Below are 18,643 nucleotides of genomic sequence, written 5' to 3' on the forward strand. Positions count from 1 at the left end.
AGATAGAAGAACATGGAAACAAAAATAAAACTACACTAAAAAAAGAATTAAAGACTAAAATTAAAGGATATTAAACTAAACCTAACCTAATTCTAGAGAGAGGGGGGAGCTTCTCTCTCTAGAAACTAAGAGAAAACATAACAAAAGCTAAACCTAATTGCCCCTCCTTCATTCCTCTTCACTTTGGCCTTAAATAGCTTCAGAAAATGAGTTGGATTGGGTTTTGGAGGCCCAGAATTCCCCCCCAACGATTTGCATTAATGAGCTCATGTGCAGGGACCTGTGCGGACGCACAGACGCGTGTGTTCGCACACATGCTGAAAATTGACCTGTGCGGATGCACAAGTACCTATGCGTACGCACAGGTAGACTTGTGTCCACTATAGCAAATTGCATATTATTTTGAAGCCCCGGACGTTAGCTTTCCAATACCACTGGAACCGCCTCATTTGGACCTCTATAGCTCAAGTTATGATCAATTTAGTACAGAGAGGTCAAGGCTGGCAGCTTTCCAAATCCTTCATTTCTTGAATTCTTCTCTTTTGCATGCTCTTTTCCTCACTTCTTCAACTCATACTTGTCTTGGAAACCTAAAAATCACTTAACAAATACATCAAGGTACCAAATAGGATTAAAGTGAATAAAATTGACTAAATTAAGCACAAAAGAGCATGTTTTCACTTTCAAGCACAATTTAGGAAGAAATCTCAAAAGCATGCTATTTAGGCGAATAAATGTGGGTTTATGTGATGGAATCCACTCAAATCAAACCAAAATATATCGTAAAATATGGATTCTTCAGTGGATCGGGCTGAACTGATACGAGAGCAGAGACTCGAAGGGGTTAGGACCTGGGCGTGAGTTGAGATGCTGGTAGAGGATGCTTGCTCGGATCAGCGAAGTAACGATGTGGTGGAGCCACTTGCAAGAACTCTGATGCTCAAGTTAGTATCCATACAAAAGGCGGTGATTTAGGGTTAGAGTAGGTGACATACCTCTGGAGAAGGGTAGACCCCTCCCCTTTTATAGTCTGTACTCGGGTGGGTCCTTTGTGGCCAGGCCCATCTGCCTAAAAGTTTTTACTAGCTGTCCAAATTCCACATGGATGGGGAGGTGACGTGCGAGTCACCTCCTGGCTCGAGTCGAGTAACCTGTCGGGTCAACCGTTCGTGTCCAGACCTGGGTCGCTGGTGGACTAGGTCGAAACATAAAATAAAAATATAAATTAAATATACGTTATGCAATATATTAAAAAAAGTATAATATATATTAAGAAGCAGTTTGGTCTAATAATAATCAAGTTGTTTCCTATTCCTCAAGTCTTCTCTTCAAATCTCATCCCATATAAAATTTTTAAGTAGGCACAAATTTATCAGTGCACGCACGGCGAATCCCATTGGCACCGTAACAAAAGAGTGGTATTTATTAATTATGTTATACATTTGTAGAAAGATTTAGAATTTTCGTGATCGTATTTTATATAAATAAATATTTAGATCAGATATGATGGTGAAAAAATTAAAAAAGTAAATAAATTAAGTATTAGAAATATCTAATAATAATATTTAAAAATATCTAGATTAGTATTTACTAAAAATATTTAAGATAATTTTTAGAAAGAATAATCTAAAAATTATAATGTACTAATTTGTGAAGTCTATCTAGGTAAGTCATCGTACGATTCATTATAATCAATTAAAAAACACATCAAGTCTCAAATTTCTTTGTATTCTCTTTTTAGTTTATCAATAATACAACTATTAATTTTTTTTCAACTATTCATTTAAATTATTCTTTCATCGAAACTAACTCATCTACTCTTGTTATAACATTTATGTCTATAATATACTAAATAACTTCAAATTATTATTATTTCATAAAATTAATATTATTTTTTTATCTTGTGTAAATTTGAGGAATTCTGTCAAAAACAATAATGATTTAGCAACAGTTTAACATTCTATGTGTTTTTTTTTTCTTGGCTGAAATGATAGTAGCAATGGAGGTATTATAGAAGATGAAAAAAAAAAAGAGGTTGAAAATTATAGGAAAAAAATTTATAAATTTTTCATAATTTTTAATGGAAATCAATATAAATTTAATATTTAAATATTTTTGTTAAATACAACTAACTCATCTTTACGCGGATGTAAAATGAGTTTAATGCGGATGTAAAATGAGTTTAATTTTTTCATAGATAATTTTATCGATATCTTCATCCTTTATTAGTAGCAATAGTAGTTTATTCAAAATTATTACATGGCCAAACCTAAAAATTAAGTAACTTCGTGATGACATAAGGCTTTATAAAGATTCGGTACTGTATCTTGTTATTTAATGCAAGAATTGAGCTAAAGCGTTCTTCACGATGTAGTTTGCAATGATGCTGTTTGTTCTCTCTGTTGGATGAAAAGAGTCCCAAAACACAAATTTAGAAGCATCCATGCAACTGAAGCTACTTGCCCTGCTGCATGCATATCCCATCTCAAACATTCCAGTAGCACAACATGCCATTGACGCCACCTGAAACCCTGTTCAACAATTTATTATTTAAATTTACACATACGTTAATTAAAAGAAAAATATAATATGTTTTTCCACATCACATATTAATGTGTAAATATATTTATGTGAATATGGATAAAATATCAGGTATGAAAATACCAATATAAAAAGTCTACGTTTAGAACGCAATACGTTTATAGCCAAGTAACAGCTAATAAGTAATAATGTTTTTTTTCTTATATTAACATGTTTGATCATTGGATGTAACATCTTACACGTAATATGAATAGAATAATTATAGGTGGAAAAGTTTAACTTACCATATTGGGCAGGCTTTTGAACAATATGCAACAAAATATCATATGGATTAGAAAATACCAATCTGATCCCAGGGAGGTCCTTATTGAGCTTATTTGTTAACATGCTGAGCTTATTATTAAACTCCAATGCTATGTTATTGTAATTGGAGACACAATCATTCCCATCAACAAAATTTGTGGTTCTCTCCAATGGCAAACACCCCATGGGGGGAATGCCCCCAAGAGATATCTTCCTTGCACCAAGACTATAGAGTTTCTTGATAAAATTCTCAGCAATTCCGGCCAAAAAATTTTGATACTCGCTTGGTGTGTATTCAGATGCTCTGCCAGAGAATGCATAATAGTTCTCTAGGAAGTCGTTTGTTCCTAGACTTGTCATGTGCAATGACTTGCCTATGCTTTCTTTTGCCTTGCTCTCTCCAACATAGGCTTTAAGTTTTTTTTGGTATTCCTCGTAGTACTCCAACTGCCTCCATAGTGGTATCACAGACTGCAATAGAATATTGAAATTAATTGATACTCCTTACTTAATCACATTCTATCTTATCTATACTTGAATGAAGTATAAATCCAGCCCATTCTATATGATAAATGAGAATAAATCGACTCTAATACTTCAAACTTGATATGTATTAATGTATGTATAACATTTTTAGTTATAGGTACTATTAAACGCTCATTTAAAGATCAAATAAAAAAATGTTATTTAAAATAAAGGTCAAAATACAATGGTTAAAAAATTACTATTGTTCAATAAGATTTTTAATCCTTTGGAACAATATTTGTGAGAAATTTAAAATGTTAGATTTTGGTCATAATATCTATAGCAAATACGGGTACGACGTGTTAAACACTAACATGTCAAGGTTGCATAAGAGTGGCAAAAGTACCATGAATAATATAAGATCTAGACAATGTTATTATAGAAGTGTAATAGATAATACATGAATAATCTTATATGTTTAAAATAATTTTATTTCAAAATAATACAGATAATTTCTATGTTATATTTTAAATTTACGTTCTTTTTTTTAACGAGTAAATTATAAATCTTTATCTTTTAAATTAAGTTATATTGAATTATATATTGTGCTATGTTTTTAACGGAGATGAGGACATTTTTCTTAACAGATTTCGAAGCCCCGTTATGATCCCTGCTTGCTATGTTTGCATTTTTTCTCTTTATTTTATGTTGTCACTTTTACATTTTATCATATATATCAATGCAACTATAAGAGAAAAATTTGAGGTAAGTAATTTTAATTCATATTGATCGATAATTTTAGTCAATAGCAAGGTTTTGAAAACTAATTTGAATTACTCGGTCAAATCAGTCGAACTATAAACTGCTAAAAAATATGATTTAATTTGATACAGAAATCGATCAATTAAAAAATTGAATATGAACCAAAAAAAAAAAAATTGGTGTCAGATTAAACTAAAAACTGACCGATTTTAAAAATTTGTCAAAAAAAAAATATCAATTTGAATCTCCTTAAAGAAAACGGCTAGAAATTGGAAAAAAAAAATTAGAAACATAATCTCAATGAACAAGATCAAAGATTTGAGGGAGAGCAGAAAAGTGAAAAAAAAAATCAAGAGAGAAAAAATGGAGCAGAACAAGAGAGAAATTAGCGACGGAGATTGGAATGGCACGACAAATGAAAATGTGTGATAGTGTGAATGTGTGATTTATTGTAGGGTGTTTGAAACCCTTTAGAATTCAATTCGGTTATTCTAATATTTGAAATAAAAATAATTAAAATATTTTAGATAAAATTTAATTCAATTCTATTATTTTCTTTCAAAATCAAAATAAGTTTGATTTGGAATTTCATTCTATTAAAATTTTATTTAAAACTTAAAATGTCTAAAATGCCTTTATGATCTAATTACTTTTTTTTTTAACTTTTTTCATTCACTTCTTCTCAACGCCTCCCATCTTTTAACATACTCTCTCTTCTCTTACTATCTTCATTTTCTTTCCGTTCCTTTAACTCACTTAATATAATACTAGCAGCTCATTTCCTTTCTTTTCCTTCAACTCACTTAATATAATACTAGCGGCTCAACAGGCACTATCAGCCACTTTTCTATTATTTTAAAAAGATTAATTTTTATAATTTTATTTTTAAAATTATAAATTTAATAAAATAATCTAAACATTAAGAATAAAAAAATTTGAAAATAAAAATAAAAATTTTATAATTATTTAACTTTTAGAATGTATAAAATTATAAATTTAAATTAAATAAGATATTAAATAAATTTATTATGTCGTTATTATGTGTAACAAAATGAAAATAAAGATTTAGAAATATTATTTATAATTAACTATTTAGAAACGTTATTAAGTTTATTTATTTATTTTTAATAATATTTAATTTAAAACAGAGATAAAAATTTATATTCAAAATACTTTTTATCTTTATGCATAATTCTAATTGATAAAAAATATTTTTTTAATTTAATATTTATTTTTTTAAATTATGTTTAATTTTATTATTTTTTTCAAAATTATTAATTTATATTTTTATTATATTCACTCACTATATCAAACACTATTTTTTCTCTTACTATATATTATTCTCTATATACATACCTGCTATTGTCTTATCGCCACTATTATATTACATTGTTCTCCTTTCTCATTTTTTTTTCTCCTTCCACATTCTCATCATCTTATCGTTATTAATTATCACTAAATATCATTATCGCAACGTTTACTCTTATTTATTACTTTGATTTATAACCATCTATTGTGTTAACTTTTATGAGTTGTTAAAATTTTACAAAAAAATTAAGACATAAAGCATTTAAAATTTTTTCAAATTATCAAAATTTGATGTTAGTAATCCTAATTATTTTCAACTAAAATAATAAAAAATAGTACTATAATTGTAAGTTTTTTAACTAATCATTATAAATTTAAGTCGTAGTTTAATATAGTACCTTAGCTTAGGACGGAAGGCAACCATTGCTATCCACATTTGACTGCTATTTTATAAGTTTTATATTTATTTTATTGTGCACATCAATTAAATTATACTTTATGATTTTATTTTACATGTTTTGAAATAATGACATCATATTATAAGGATTAGATTAATTTTCATAGTCTAATACGAATCTTATTATTTTGTTCGTCATTTAAATATTATTCATAAAGAAAAGTTACTTAAACCTGAAACACTATATAAAAAGAGACAAAAAAATTTTAGATTTATCGTCATGGTTTGCTTCTTCGACCTCACTTAATATACTCAAATTTAATAGCTTTGATGGTGGTGATTCTTTGTAATTAGTTAAAAAGTTTCAACTTTCTCGTTCTCTCTCTAATTCTCCCTACGATTTTGAACAAACTTAATTTTGTTATTAAATAATTTTTTAAATTTAGAATATTTTTAACTTCTTATATAATAAGTATCTTTTAAATTATCTTTCATGATCTTGAAAGTTAAAAATTAAAGTTAAATGATATTAGGTTTTTTATTAAGTACAAAAATAAACATTTTAAGTCTAAATGATATTAGTTTTTTTATTAAGGCAGAGAAACATCATGAAAGGGTGGTCATATTAAATCCCATGTTCTTATATTGAGAACATGTACCATTTATTATATTATATATAATCAATTTACCATATAACAAAAGGTGAAAATCTATATCTTCCTTTTGTTAAGTTTTTTTTCTCTCTCTAAATTAGTTTGTATATTATCAACTTATTTCTATTATTTATGTAATATTTTTTTCTAGTAGTTATTCATTAATAAATTTTTAAACCTATTATCTTCAGACCATAAAATTTTCAAAGTAAAAGAAAAATACAATAAAACAAATTAGAGAACCTAAAAAAATAAAATAGTTTTTAAAATAGAATATATATAAGATAAATAATAAATTAAAACTTACATGGCCTATGACATAGAAAAATAAAGAGAAGAAAATAATCATGAAAGTTGAAATAACAAAAAATATATAACACAGTCTTGACACGTTTAAATGTTATATGTCAATCTAATAATTAATAAAAATAATATTATCTAATATAAAATAGATTAAAAATAAAAAAAAGATTAACAAAATCAATTAACAAATTTCTTATCTTACTATATTTATGGTATTATATGTCAATCTAATAATCAATAAAAAATAATATTTTTTTATATAAAACATATTAAAAATAAAGAAAAAAATAACAAAATATACGTGGAGGTTTTTCACTCTACTATTGGTAGGTATAAATTTTTTTTACATCTTTTATATGCTAATCATACTTAAGACAAATAATATTAAATTAATTAATAATCTTTTTGCAATAATTTAAAAAATTAATAAATGTCAATTCTAGTACTCTTTATAATTAAATGTCAAATTCAATACTCTACATAATTAATAGTTTAGATAGTTCAGGAAATTAACATGTTAATGTTTTTAATAAACCTTTGATAGGTGTGAACTTTCTTGCGCCCTTTATACATGCCAATTAAATAAATTAGCCACTCCTTAAGATAAATGATAATGTGATAGACAAAATTAATAATTTCATTTTATTTCAGAAGAAATATTTATATACTCAAATTTCAAATATAATACTCTATATAATTAATAATTTAAAAAATTAAAAAAAATATTATTGCAAAGCAATCTAAAAATAATAAGTTAACAAAATATTTATGAAATTTCTTCCTTCCATCATTGATAGGTAAAGACATGTAAACAAAAAATAAGAACACATACCAGATAAAAAGAAAATATTTTCTTTCTACATCAAATCGATAAGATAAAAAAAATAATTTTTTTTACATCAAATTAATAAAAAAAAAAAAGACAGAACTATTTTTTACGTAAAAAATTGGGAATGAATTAAAAGGATAAAAGAATGACTAAAAATATAAATTAAATAAGTAAACTGAAGAGAAGAAAAAATGTAAGTGGAACTTATGCGTTAAATCAAATGATGAAATTTGCAACGGTGGATAAAGGCAATGGAAGACGAAGGAGGCGATGCAATTGAGGGTGTTGAAAAAAGAGAAGGCCGATAGTAAAAGAAACACATAAAAGTGTGTATGAAAAACAAAATTAGTAGATTTTTCTAAAAAATTACAAATAAAATTTTAATAGAATAATTAGAGTGAAACCAAACTATAAAGATGGTGAAAAATGTGAAGACATTGATGTGCATTTTTTTTGTTGGGAGATATATTATCATGGTTATAAGAGTAACAAAGCTATGACTATTTTGTCCTTATAATTTGTTTTAGTGGGATGTTATTGGATTTTTTAAAATAAATTTTATGACTATTTTGTCGTTATAATTTGTTTTATGAAATAGTTTGTTAGAGAGTAAATATAGATAAAAAAAATTAGAAACTAAAGTTATGGTCAATTCTTCGTATTGACTTTATATATATATATATATATATATATATATATATATATATATATATATATATATATATATATATATTTACCAAAGATAGGAGACTCGAACCCGCAACCTCTTAATTGAGTATGGGGAGACTATACCATTTGAGCTATAATTCATTGGCTTAAAATTTGGAAAGATATGTGACTCGAACCTGCAACCTCTTAATTGAGTATGGAGAGTCTATGCCATTTGAGCTATAACTCATTGGCATTGACTTTATATATTGTTATAGATACATATTAATATATAAATAAAAGTATTAATCGACTTTAATAAACATAGACTTTAATAATACGTATTAAACAATATAAAAAAAATATTGATAAATTTTAATAAATATAGAATATATTTATAGGTAAATAAATAAATAATTTTTTTACATATAACTTAAAATAACAAATATAATTTCTTTTATTTTTAAATAAATTAAACATAATTTGTATAACTGCATAAAAAATATAAATTTTTTTATTCATTATCAATTATCACGTCATAAATTTTTTAAAATATTAAAAAAATTATATTTAAATGTTATTTTTAATTAAAAATATAAAATATAAAATAATTAACTTTATTACAATTACTATTATTAGTATTATGAATGTATTGTCTATTTTTAAATTTTTTATTTGTTAATTATCTATTTTAATTATTTATTATGAAATTCATAATCTTATTTGTTATTAGGCATTTTATAACATATCTTTAAATTTATTCATTACGAAAGATTCTTTGAATAAATATTATATATTATATGATGAAGATAAAATATTAAAAAAATTATTGTTACTATTTTATCTATTAAATTTATTTTGTGAAATGAGTTATTTGAAGAGAGATGATTTCTTCAAAAGTTGGAGATCAAATTGTAATATTGCCTTTATATATTGTTTGAAACTGGATAATATAAAAAACTTGTTTAGATATTGAACACTCGATCTACAGTTATACAAAAAGAATACAAACTTTAGATGTAAAAATGGAATAAGATAAAGAGTACTTGTCTTTTAAATTTTTTTTTAAAAATTAGAAATGAGTACTCAAAAATAAAATAAACCATAAATATAAAATATCACCCACTTATATTATCATGACGTCTATTATTTGGACCAGTTCCATTATCGTGTGTTTCTATTCCTGTATTTTTCAAAAGGTAGAATATAGATACGGCAATGGAGTTGGCATAAAAATTGTATCAACTCCCTTTCTTAATAAATGCATGTCAGAACCAAAAGAGAGCAAGATGCAGAAAAAAGATTTAACTCTTTCGTGGGTTAGTGACTTTTTTTAATTAAAAATATGAAAATGTATTGTTACTATTTTGTTCATAAATTTGATTTATAAAATGAATTATTTGAGGATAAATAGTGTCTATAAAAATTGTACACCAAACTCTGGTATTAGCTTTATATATATATAATAACAATATATATATATATTGGTATAGATATATGTCTATTTTTTTTAAAAGGTCTACTATGTAAATCTAAAAAAATATTTACACATATAAATTTTATGTGTTTAACTTAGATTAATAACACCAAGCGTTTGCAACTCTTCTACGTCTCAACATTTCAAGTGAAGTTGTACCAATTAGGACACTAATAAAAAGTAACATAATTTTGTTCCATTTTAATAACAATAATTAGTTGTTATAATTTGTTGTTAATAACTAACTTCTTTTTTACCTGTTATGTCATTAGACTACTCAACAAGTTAGTTCTTGATAGTTCATGTTTGTTTTTTGTTATTAATTTGTCATTGGAATCAACAATGAAGAACTATTTAATTTTTTTAATTAATAATAATATTTTTTAATTGAATATTTTTATATTAATTCAATTTTTTATTTTTTAAAAGAGGTGCACAAATTTTAGTTGAAAAAAATTTTAGTTAAAAAATATATTTTATATAGTTTAATAAATAAGGATATTTATTATATAAATATAATATTATATTAATAAAAGATAAAGTTATTCACCGTAAAATTTTAATTCATTTGATAAATATTTTAAATACTGAAATTCAATTCAATTTTAAAATTTTACTAATTCATTTTAAATACTAGAATTCAATTCAATTTTATACTATTAAAAATTTTTAAACAAATTGTTAAAATTTTAACAGAGATATAGATTATTAAAAATTGGGCCTAATTAATCTTTTTTTCTTCTTACTAAGATATATTTTTTTTCTAATATCTATTCAGTTCAATACTACCAAAAAAAAATGACCAAAAAAATATATTTAGTTCAATTTCTTTTTCACTTTTAGCAAAGTTATACTCATTTAAAATATTAATATAATATAATATGTATAATCTAAATAAATATATGTTAAAATATATGTGTTTGGAAGAAAAAATAATTTTGCAATCACTAGAACTTTTAAATTCATAATAAATTTAATCCTAATTAAAAGATAAATTGATAAAAAAATTTTAGTCAAATAATTATAATTATAATATGACACAAATATAAAAACTTTATTTAAAAGATTACAATTTACCATATTAATTAATGTAATAAAAGTATAATTTAATTATTTGTATTTATTTTTTATGTTTATTTACTATTTTATATGTTATATTATTAATTTATTATAATTCGGTTATTTCAATTACACCATAGTTAAATCAGTTAAACTTCTAAATTAATAAATTAATAGCTAAAACGGTTTAATAATCAGTTTAGTTTTTAGAATTTTAGTCTATAGTCTAATATTTTTAGCCTAGTAATTTAGTATCATATTTTTAGTCAATACTTTTAAATAATACTAACTAACTATTGACCAAAAATAATAAATTGTATTACTATGTATAATTCTATACATTTATTTTCACATATATTTTTTTTCTAATGTATAAAAGAATTAAAGTGACAATTAATTCGAAACAAAAAGAGTAATTATCGTGCTAACATTTACTTATAGAGGAGAGGCATTTTATTTATTTGATGAAAAAAATAATTGTATAGATAAAACTCAATATTTAAAATTTTAAATTTCATGAATGATGAAATTGGATGGGACTTGAAGTCCGATATTTTTATTTTCAATTTTGGATGGAATCTGAGCTGTTTTTTTTTTTTTTTAACAAAAAATAATTTACTTGTCAATATATATTTTTTATAACGGTTATGTAAAAAATAAATCTTGTAGAAACTATTTAAAATATTGAATAGTTTAAAGGATACTAAGCACCATGTCTATATATATGTATGTGTGTGTTTGTGTATGTGTGCGCGTGTAATAAATTATTATTTTATTTTTTAATATTTATATATATTAAGTTTTAATTTTGTTTTTAATATTTATAATATTTAACTTTTCTCTTAAATATTTTATTTTTTTATTTTTGTCGTATGTTCAAAATTAAAATATTATTTTTAAAAAATATTAGTTATCTTTTATTATTATTTTCTTCTTTTTTTTGTTCTTCTACTATTTTTATCCCAAATCACAACTATCGCTAATGATCACTATAATTCAATTTTCTCCACTATTTAAAAGAAAATTATAGAGGACAAAAAAAGATATTTTTGAATAAAAAATTAATTTTAATTGGAGAACTAAAATAAAACAAAATAAATTATTTGAATAAAAATATAATATTTTAAATATTAGAAATAAAATTAAAATTTAGTTTAAATATTAAAGACTAAAATTAACTACTTGTATTTATAAAAGAAATTTTGTATACTATATTGATATTTAAATAAAGTTAAGTCTTAAAATGTTTTCTGAAATTATTTACATATACTAAAATAATCTCTAAAATTTTAATTAAATCAATTACGTTTTTAAAACTGGTAAAATAGTACCACGTTACTCTCTAACAATGTGATGAGTTATTTAACGAAAAAAAATAATAGACTAACATAATACAAAGCTAACATACTCACACAATACACTTTTATTAATATCAGAAACATAATTAATATAACAAATTTTGAATACTATTTTAATATATGTAGTCAATATAAAGAACCACTCTCTGACCTAACTCGCGCAAAAGATATTCCGTTCCAATCCACATCATTGCCTTATATTAAGAGGCACATCATTGCCATACACAACCTCATGTTTATCGATGTTCCTAACGTTGTCAAACAAATTTTAAATTATTTATTGCATTTGATTCATTATAATTTCAGCTTTAATATTGTAAATTAAACAATATTGTATGACCAATAATACTTTACATTTATTTATAGAGATTTTATATATAAAATATATATAATTTATATCTATATTTATTAAATTTTATACACATAAATCAATAATGTTTATATTAATATTTTTTAAATTTTTTATACATAAATTAATAAAATTTAATTATTAAAAATAATTTAAATACTAGTTAAATAATAACAAAAAATATTAAAAATTATTGACCTTTAAAAAGGTCTCTTTTATATATGCTCTAATTATATTTTGGAAGTTAAAGCAATTAACGAAAAAGTCGACTTGTTCTATCAGATTATGTGAAGTTAATTCTCAATGCATGGTATCATTGAATAATATTAAAATATTAGTAGTTAAATTGAAACCGATTGACTTAATATTTCATTTTTTTTGCAATAACTTATATAAAAATTTTTTTAAAAGTATGTAAAATATTTTTATATAATAAAAATGGTATATTTTACAATATATTTAATGAAAAACGTATTGGGGTGTTAAAGGCAATCCCATTAAAAGTGGTACATTTTAATATTTTGTTTTTGTTCAAAACAAAATAATGAATATGCTTTTTGTGTTTAACATTTATATTGAAAAAGGGGATAATTTTAAATATAATTGATGAAATGTATTTAAACTGTTGGGTGTAAAGAGGCGTATTTATCTGTCAAATATTTTGGCATTTTTTTGGGGACGAATCTGAGATTGGTCAGACATGGAAATCAGTGATTAATAAAGTAGAGAAAAAGCTAAGTCTATGGAAAGCAAAGTCTCTGAATAAAACAGGTAAACTGGTTCTTATTAAATCTGTTCTTAATAGCCTGCTTATTTACTATCTCAACTTGTACAAAATGCCAAAGATCTGCAGACAAAATAATATCCTTACAGAGACGCTTTTTGTGGAGTAAGGAGGACGGGAGTGACGGGATGCCTCTAGTGAAATGGGAAGTTGTACAGGCCCCAAAACGGTAGGAGGTTTGGGAGTTGGTGACGCGGTAATTCGGAATACAGCGCTCCTATTCAAGTGGTGGTGGAGATTTTTGAAAGAGAATTGTCCACTTTAGAAGAAAATTGTACGTTCTTGTAATAACATGAATTCTTCTGATATGATTTGTGATCAGCTTGTACCTACAAAAGGGGTCCTTGGAAGGATATTTATCAACTACAAATCAGGGAGCCACAAGTAAGAGAGAAGATAATCAAAGGCTTGGCTATGGAACTAGGGGATGGTAGGATAATCCGCTTCTGGGAGAATAGCTGGTTACCTTGTGGTGTTATGAAACTTACTTTTTCAAGACTTTTCTCGGTCTCAAATCTTCAAGGATCTGTCATAGGGGATTGTGGATTTTGGGATAGGTTAGAGTGGATTTGGAATTTCCAGTGGCGACGAGAGTTATTTCAATGGGAGCTAGAACTAGTAAACCAGTTTCATGCGGTTGCAATCGGTGAAACTGACAACTGAGAGAGAGGATAGAGTGATCTGGAAATTTGATAAAAAAAGGTATTTGTTCTACTAACTCATTTGTGTAGGTATTGTAGCCAGAGGTACTTCCCGCGAAAATCACAAGCTATATCTTTACTAGTACTATTTGGAAAGGATTTGTCCCACCAAGGGTTGAGTTGTTTACTTGACTTGCACTGGTTGGTAGGGTGAATACAAGGAAAAGACTGTGTAGATTAGGTGTTATTGGCCAGAATGATAACATGTGTGTTTTATGTCATAAATCTGTTGAAACTGCTTTTCACTTGTTCATTGATTGTGAGCTCACTTGGCAGGTGTGATGTGCTTACTTGTTCGCTCTTGGAAGGATATGGACTATTTCAGGTACGCTCAAGCAAAACTATGAAAGTTGAACGGATATATCAGCAAAAAAGATAGAATGAAAGCGGTGGTTGGATGGTTTTTTTGCGGTCATCTGGACAATTTGGCTAGAAAGAAATGATAGAATCTTCAAAAATCAAAATTCAAGTGTGGTGGATATTATTAACAGATCCTTTACAAGTTATGATGAGTGGATTGGTGACGAACCTATGGGTGTTGATGGTAATATCGGAGATGGCTAGAGATTATTATTTTTAGCATTATGAATTTTTGTTTTTTTTTTTGCTCCACCTTATTGTGTTGAGCTTTTTTACTTAAAAAAAAAAAACTAAAGCTTCCTAAAGAGAAAAAAATTAAAGTATATATTTTACCTTTCTAAAACTCATTTCTTTCTTTCTTTCTTTTTTTTTTTTCTTTTTTTTTTATCACTGCTTTCTTTAAAATAGCATTATGTGGTGTGTACAAAAGACTAAACAAATAAAACTAGCATCATGTGTTGTCTACATTTAAATAGTGATTTTCTCGGTTAGCAACATCGACTCTATACTCCTCCCATGTGAGACATGCTTCTACCAACGAAAGAAGGGACAAAAATACGTATCACCAATTCACAAAATCACTTTCATGAATTAATTATTAGGAGCCACTAGATAAAGATATTAAAAACGTCTTTTTTTAAATATATTTTTTAAAAATTAAAATTTAACACATATAATCAATTAAATTATATTATTTTTTATTAAAAATTAGACTGGACAAATCAGTTTAGCAAAAAAAGTTAATAAATTAAATTTTGAACCGATATAAATTAATATTTTTTTATAAAAAATTACTACAATATTCCTGTTATAAAACACAACTAAAATATTCCTATAACGACGGAGAAGAAAAGAGTTAGAATTTAGGATTCGCAAAATTAATATATATAATAAGAGTATTTTAGTTATTTTATATAATAGGGGTATTGTAGTCACTTTTTATAAAAAAATATTAATTTAGATTGATTCAAAATTTAATTTATTATTTTTCGATCAAATTAATTTATCTGACCTAATTTTGACAAAAATAACACAATTTAAGTAATTATATGTATTAAATTTTAATTATTAAAAAATATCTTTAAAAAAAGACATTTTATGCCTCTTTATGGAGCATCCCCTTTAATTATTTTATCATAATGGGCTTCTACTACCGGAAGTAAATTTGCTTTTGAAAAGATCACATTCTAATTCCATATTCAAACTTTTTTGCTATGTATCAACCATAACGAATTAACTAGCAAACAGACCAAAATAAAAAATATCAAACATATAAATGAGGGAGACATTCTTCCTGGCTTCTAAATAGTTAATGGTGTAACTGAAACTTTAATTTTCAAATTAAAAATTAAAAACAAATATTTAAATTAGCTTCTAGCATATTTTAGATACAATATTTGGTCCTTCAATAAAATTTTATTATTTTAGAAGTCTCCGAAAAATATTCTCACAAAAGATATTGATACTTTCTTCGCTTTTAATAAAATTTTTAATATACATGTTAAATAAATAAATTTTTAACTAATTTTATTATAAACAATTAAATTTCAAAAAATAATTATCAGAACACAAATTTATCTTCTTATCTAGACACAAATCCATTTGAAAACGAGTAAAGTATTTTAAAATTTCTTAAAAATGAGGTTAGGTATTTACTAAAAATTTAATTTGTTTGTGAAGTTTGACGAGAGTTTAGCAAAGTGGTATCTCATATATATTGGTCGCATATACTAAAATATTTTCAAAATTTCAATTGTCCCAATTAGAATTCTGATATTGCAAAAGTGCACTGAGTTAGTTTTTCAACCTTCAACTATTTTTCATCAAGTAGTCAGTCATTACATTATTAAAGATTAATGTGGTGTATTTTTATCTGTCACAAGATATAATTAATGCAATTGAGATCACAGAAACTATTTTAGTACACCCAACTAACCTCGGGAACTATTTGGAATTTAACTCCATCATGGTACACATGTTTAATTTGATCAGTTAGTTTACCATTGCTACAAAACCAACCACCTGTGATTCTGTTATTAAGCCTTATTTGACGTATAATATATATGATCACAGCTTTCTGCTAGATAACCGTTAGAGGTGTTTTCTAGATAAGGAGAAAATAATAACATTTTTTGAATAACTTAAGCGAAACCAGTAACTAACAATTTATTTGAATAACAAGGCATTACATAAAGCGTTAATTACCAGCACATTGGAAGTAGCATTGTCATAGCCAGTAGCAGCGGAAGCAAAAGAGACTCCACTGGCAAAGTCTGAGATCTTATACTTGGGATCCAGGTATGCTGGTATATATGGCTTTATCCCAAATGCTTCAGATATGAAATCTGTCGCTATTCTCCCATTGCTGAACCTCCCAGTTGGCTTGCCTCCCAGAAAGTCACGGCCGTAAGGCTGGAAATTGCTCCGTGCAACCGTTGGTATGTAATTGTTGTTTCCGGCGTCAACAGACGAATCGCCGAAGACAATGATCGCCGGAACCTTATTAGCAGTAGCTCTGGTGATCAGTGAGAGCAACAGGAAGATGGACAAAATAGGTGTGCGTTGCAGCTTCTTTCTAGGCACTTCCATTGTGTGTTTGCTTAAGGTAACTTTGAGTGAGCTCTCAGTTGGTAGCTTGTGTCCAATAAATATTGGTCTGATTGGAATATTAATGGAACTCTGATTTTTAGGTGAGGAAGTTGTTGGGATTCATAATATTTGATTGACATCTATCTATGGCAAGAGTTATGATCCTCTTTTTAAGCGATCCTTTATTGGCACATTTTGTTTCAACAACCGGAAGTTTAATTTGTACTACGATCATACATCATGAAAATGAGAATGAGAATGAATTGAGATTTTATTTGAGTAAAGTAAGAAAAATGCAACAAAAAAATTTTACTGGGCGAATAAAATGATTTTGAAAGATGAAAATGATAAAAGGAAAAATTTTAAAGATTAAGATAATATTAGGTTAATAAAAATGATCAAATATAGAAGATATATATTTTCCTTTCAATTGTACTGCTGTTTTCATTTAGCCTTAAATGAACTTGAGTAGTGGAAAATGTGAGTTTAACGTAGGGGGAATGCTAGGGGGACAATGAATTTGGTGAACAATATGAACAACGGGCCCGAAATTAGCCCAATTAGTTTACTAATATAGGTATTCTCGTAAACACCCACCTTCCCTAAATCCTAATTTTAATTATCTTAATTACTTCCATCGTAATCACCTCATCCACTCCCCCCCTTCTTTGACCCAACAGTAGAAACCTTTCTCCTTCCTTACGTTTTGAACACCATTCAGGAAAGGAAACATTAGCCTTCCCTCACAGCCATTTGAAATGGCATTGACGAAGGGAGACCTTCCCACGTTAGCCGCTTCTTTTTCGTTGCAACCCGTCGTCCACCCTGCCACCCGCCGAACAGACCATCCACCGGCGCCTCCATTGTGAAGACGTGAAGCAGCAGGCGAGCATCCGTGGCCCCGTCGCGTGGAAGTTGGCCAGAAAACTACCGGTGTTGTCCTTTACCCACAATCTCCGTTGGTTATAGCCCTTGCATGTTCGCGTCGCTTGGAGTCATCCTCGAATACAACAAGAGTAGCCGTGGGCTGTTTTTCCCTTCCCAGATTAAAGGTCGGTAACCCGATAACTGTTAATTGAATGTTTAGATGTTCATAGTTACTTTTATGTTCTGGTTGCATATAATGGTTTTGCTGGTTGCGCAAATTTCTGGCCCTATTTGAGTTCTGCAAGTCTTTGTAAACATATGGAAGTTGAAAGGAATGAATAATGACACGTACATATTTCTGAGCATCCGGGTTTTTTGCGTCTTGTTTTTTAATGATTTATCGTATTTGGGTTTGTTTTGGCTCCGGGTGTTAGTAAGTCAGCAGTTCGTGTGAAGCACGTGCTATGAATATGTTGATTTGTGAGTTGTTTAACGAATATAAATTGGATGGTCATTTTTATACAAGAATGGGTGGTTGAATATTTTTTACAGGTGTTTGAAATTAGGTTGAGGATGGTAAATATTTGATGGAGCCTGAGCTTGATATTTTAGTTGTGAATTCTTTATCTGTTTTTGGTTCATTTGATTGACCTTTAATTTCTATAAATGATGGATGTTCAATTTTGTAAGAAAAGATGGATGAAAAAATGTTACATTCTCTACATTATTTAGGTAGGAATTTCTGATATTGGAAATCTATGGAGCCTAGCAAGCTAGTTATATTAGGACTTGTTTTCGTTACTTACATAATTAGAAATTCAATTTGTAACAGCTATGCTTCCTAGTACCTTATTTAGCTTGATTTTTTTTAACTGCCTTTGTACTCTTAC

The 18,643-nt window shown here is 26.5% G+C and overlaps 1 protein-coding gene across 1 annotated transcript; it reads right to left on the bottom strand.

The window, feature by feature from the left end:
* Positions 1-2,206: 2,206 nt before the first annotated feature.
* Positions 2,207-16,919, bottom strand: LOC112773186 (GDSL esterase/lipase At2g04570). Its single transcript, XM_025818245.3, has 3 exons — positions 16,503-16,919; positions 2,826-3,315; positions 2,207-2,531 (listed from the first exon to the last, which is right to left on the bottom strand). Exons 1-3 carry the CDS (start codon positions 16,884-16,886, stop codon positions 2,335-2,337), a joined length of 1,071 nt encoding a protein of 356 aa, XP_025674030.1. The 5' UTR covers positions 16,887-16,919; the 3' UTR covers positions 2,207-2,334.
* Between the last annotated feature and the right edge of the window lie 1,724 nt (positions 16,920-18,643).

The sequence above is a fragment of the Arachis hypogaea genome, chromosome 18 (genome assembly GCF_003086295.3).
Source record: "Arachis hypogaea cultivar Tifrunner chromosome 18, arahy.Tifrunner.gnm2.J5K5, whole genome shotgun sequence".
NCBI classification, from domain to species: Eukaryota; Viridiplantae; Streptophyta; class Magnoliopsida; order Fabales; family Fabaceae; genus Arachis; species Arachis hypogaea.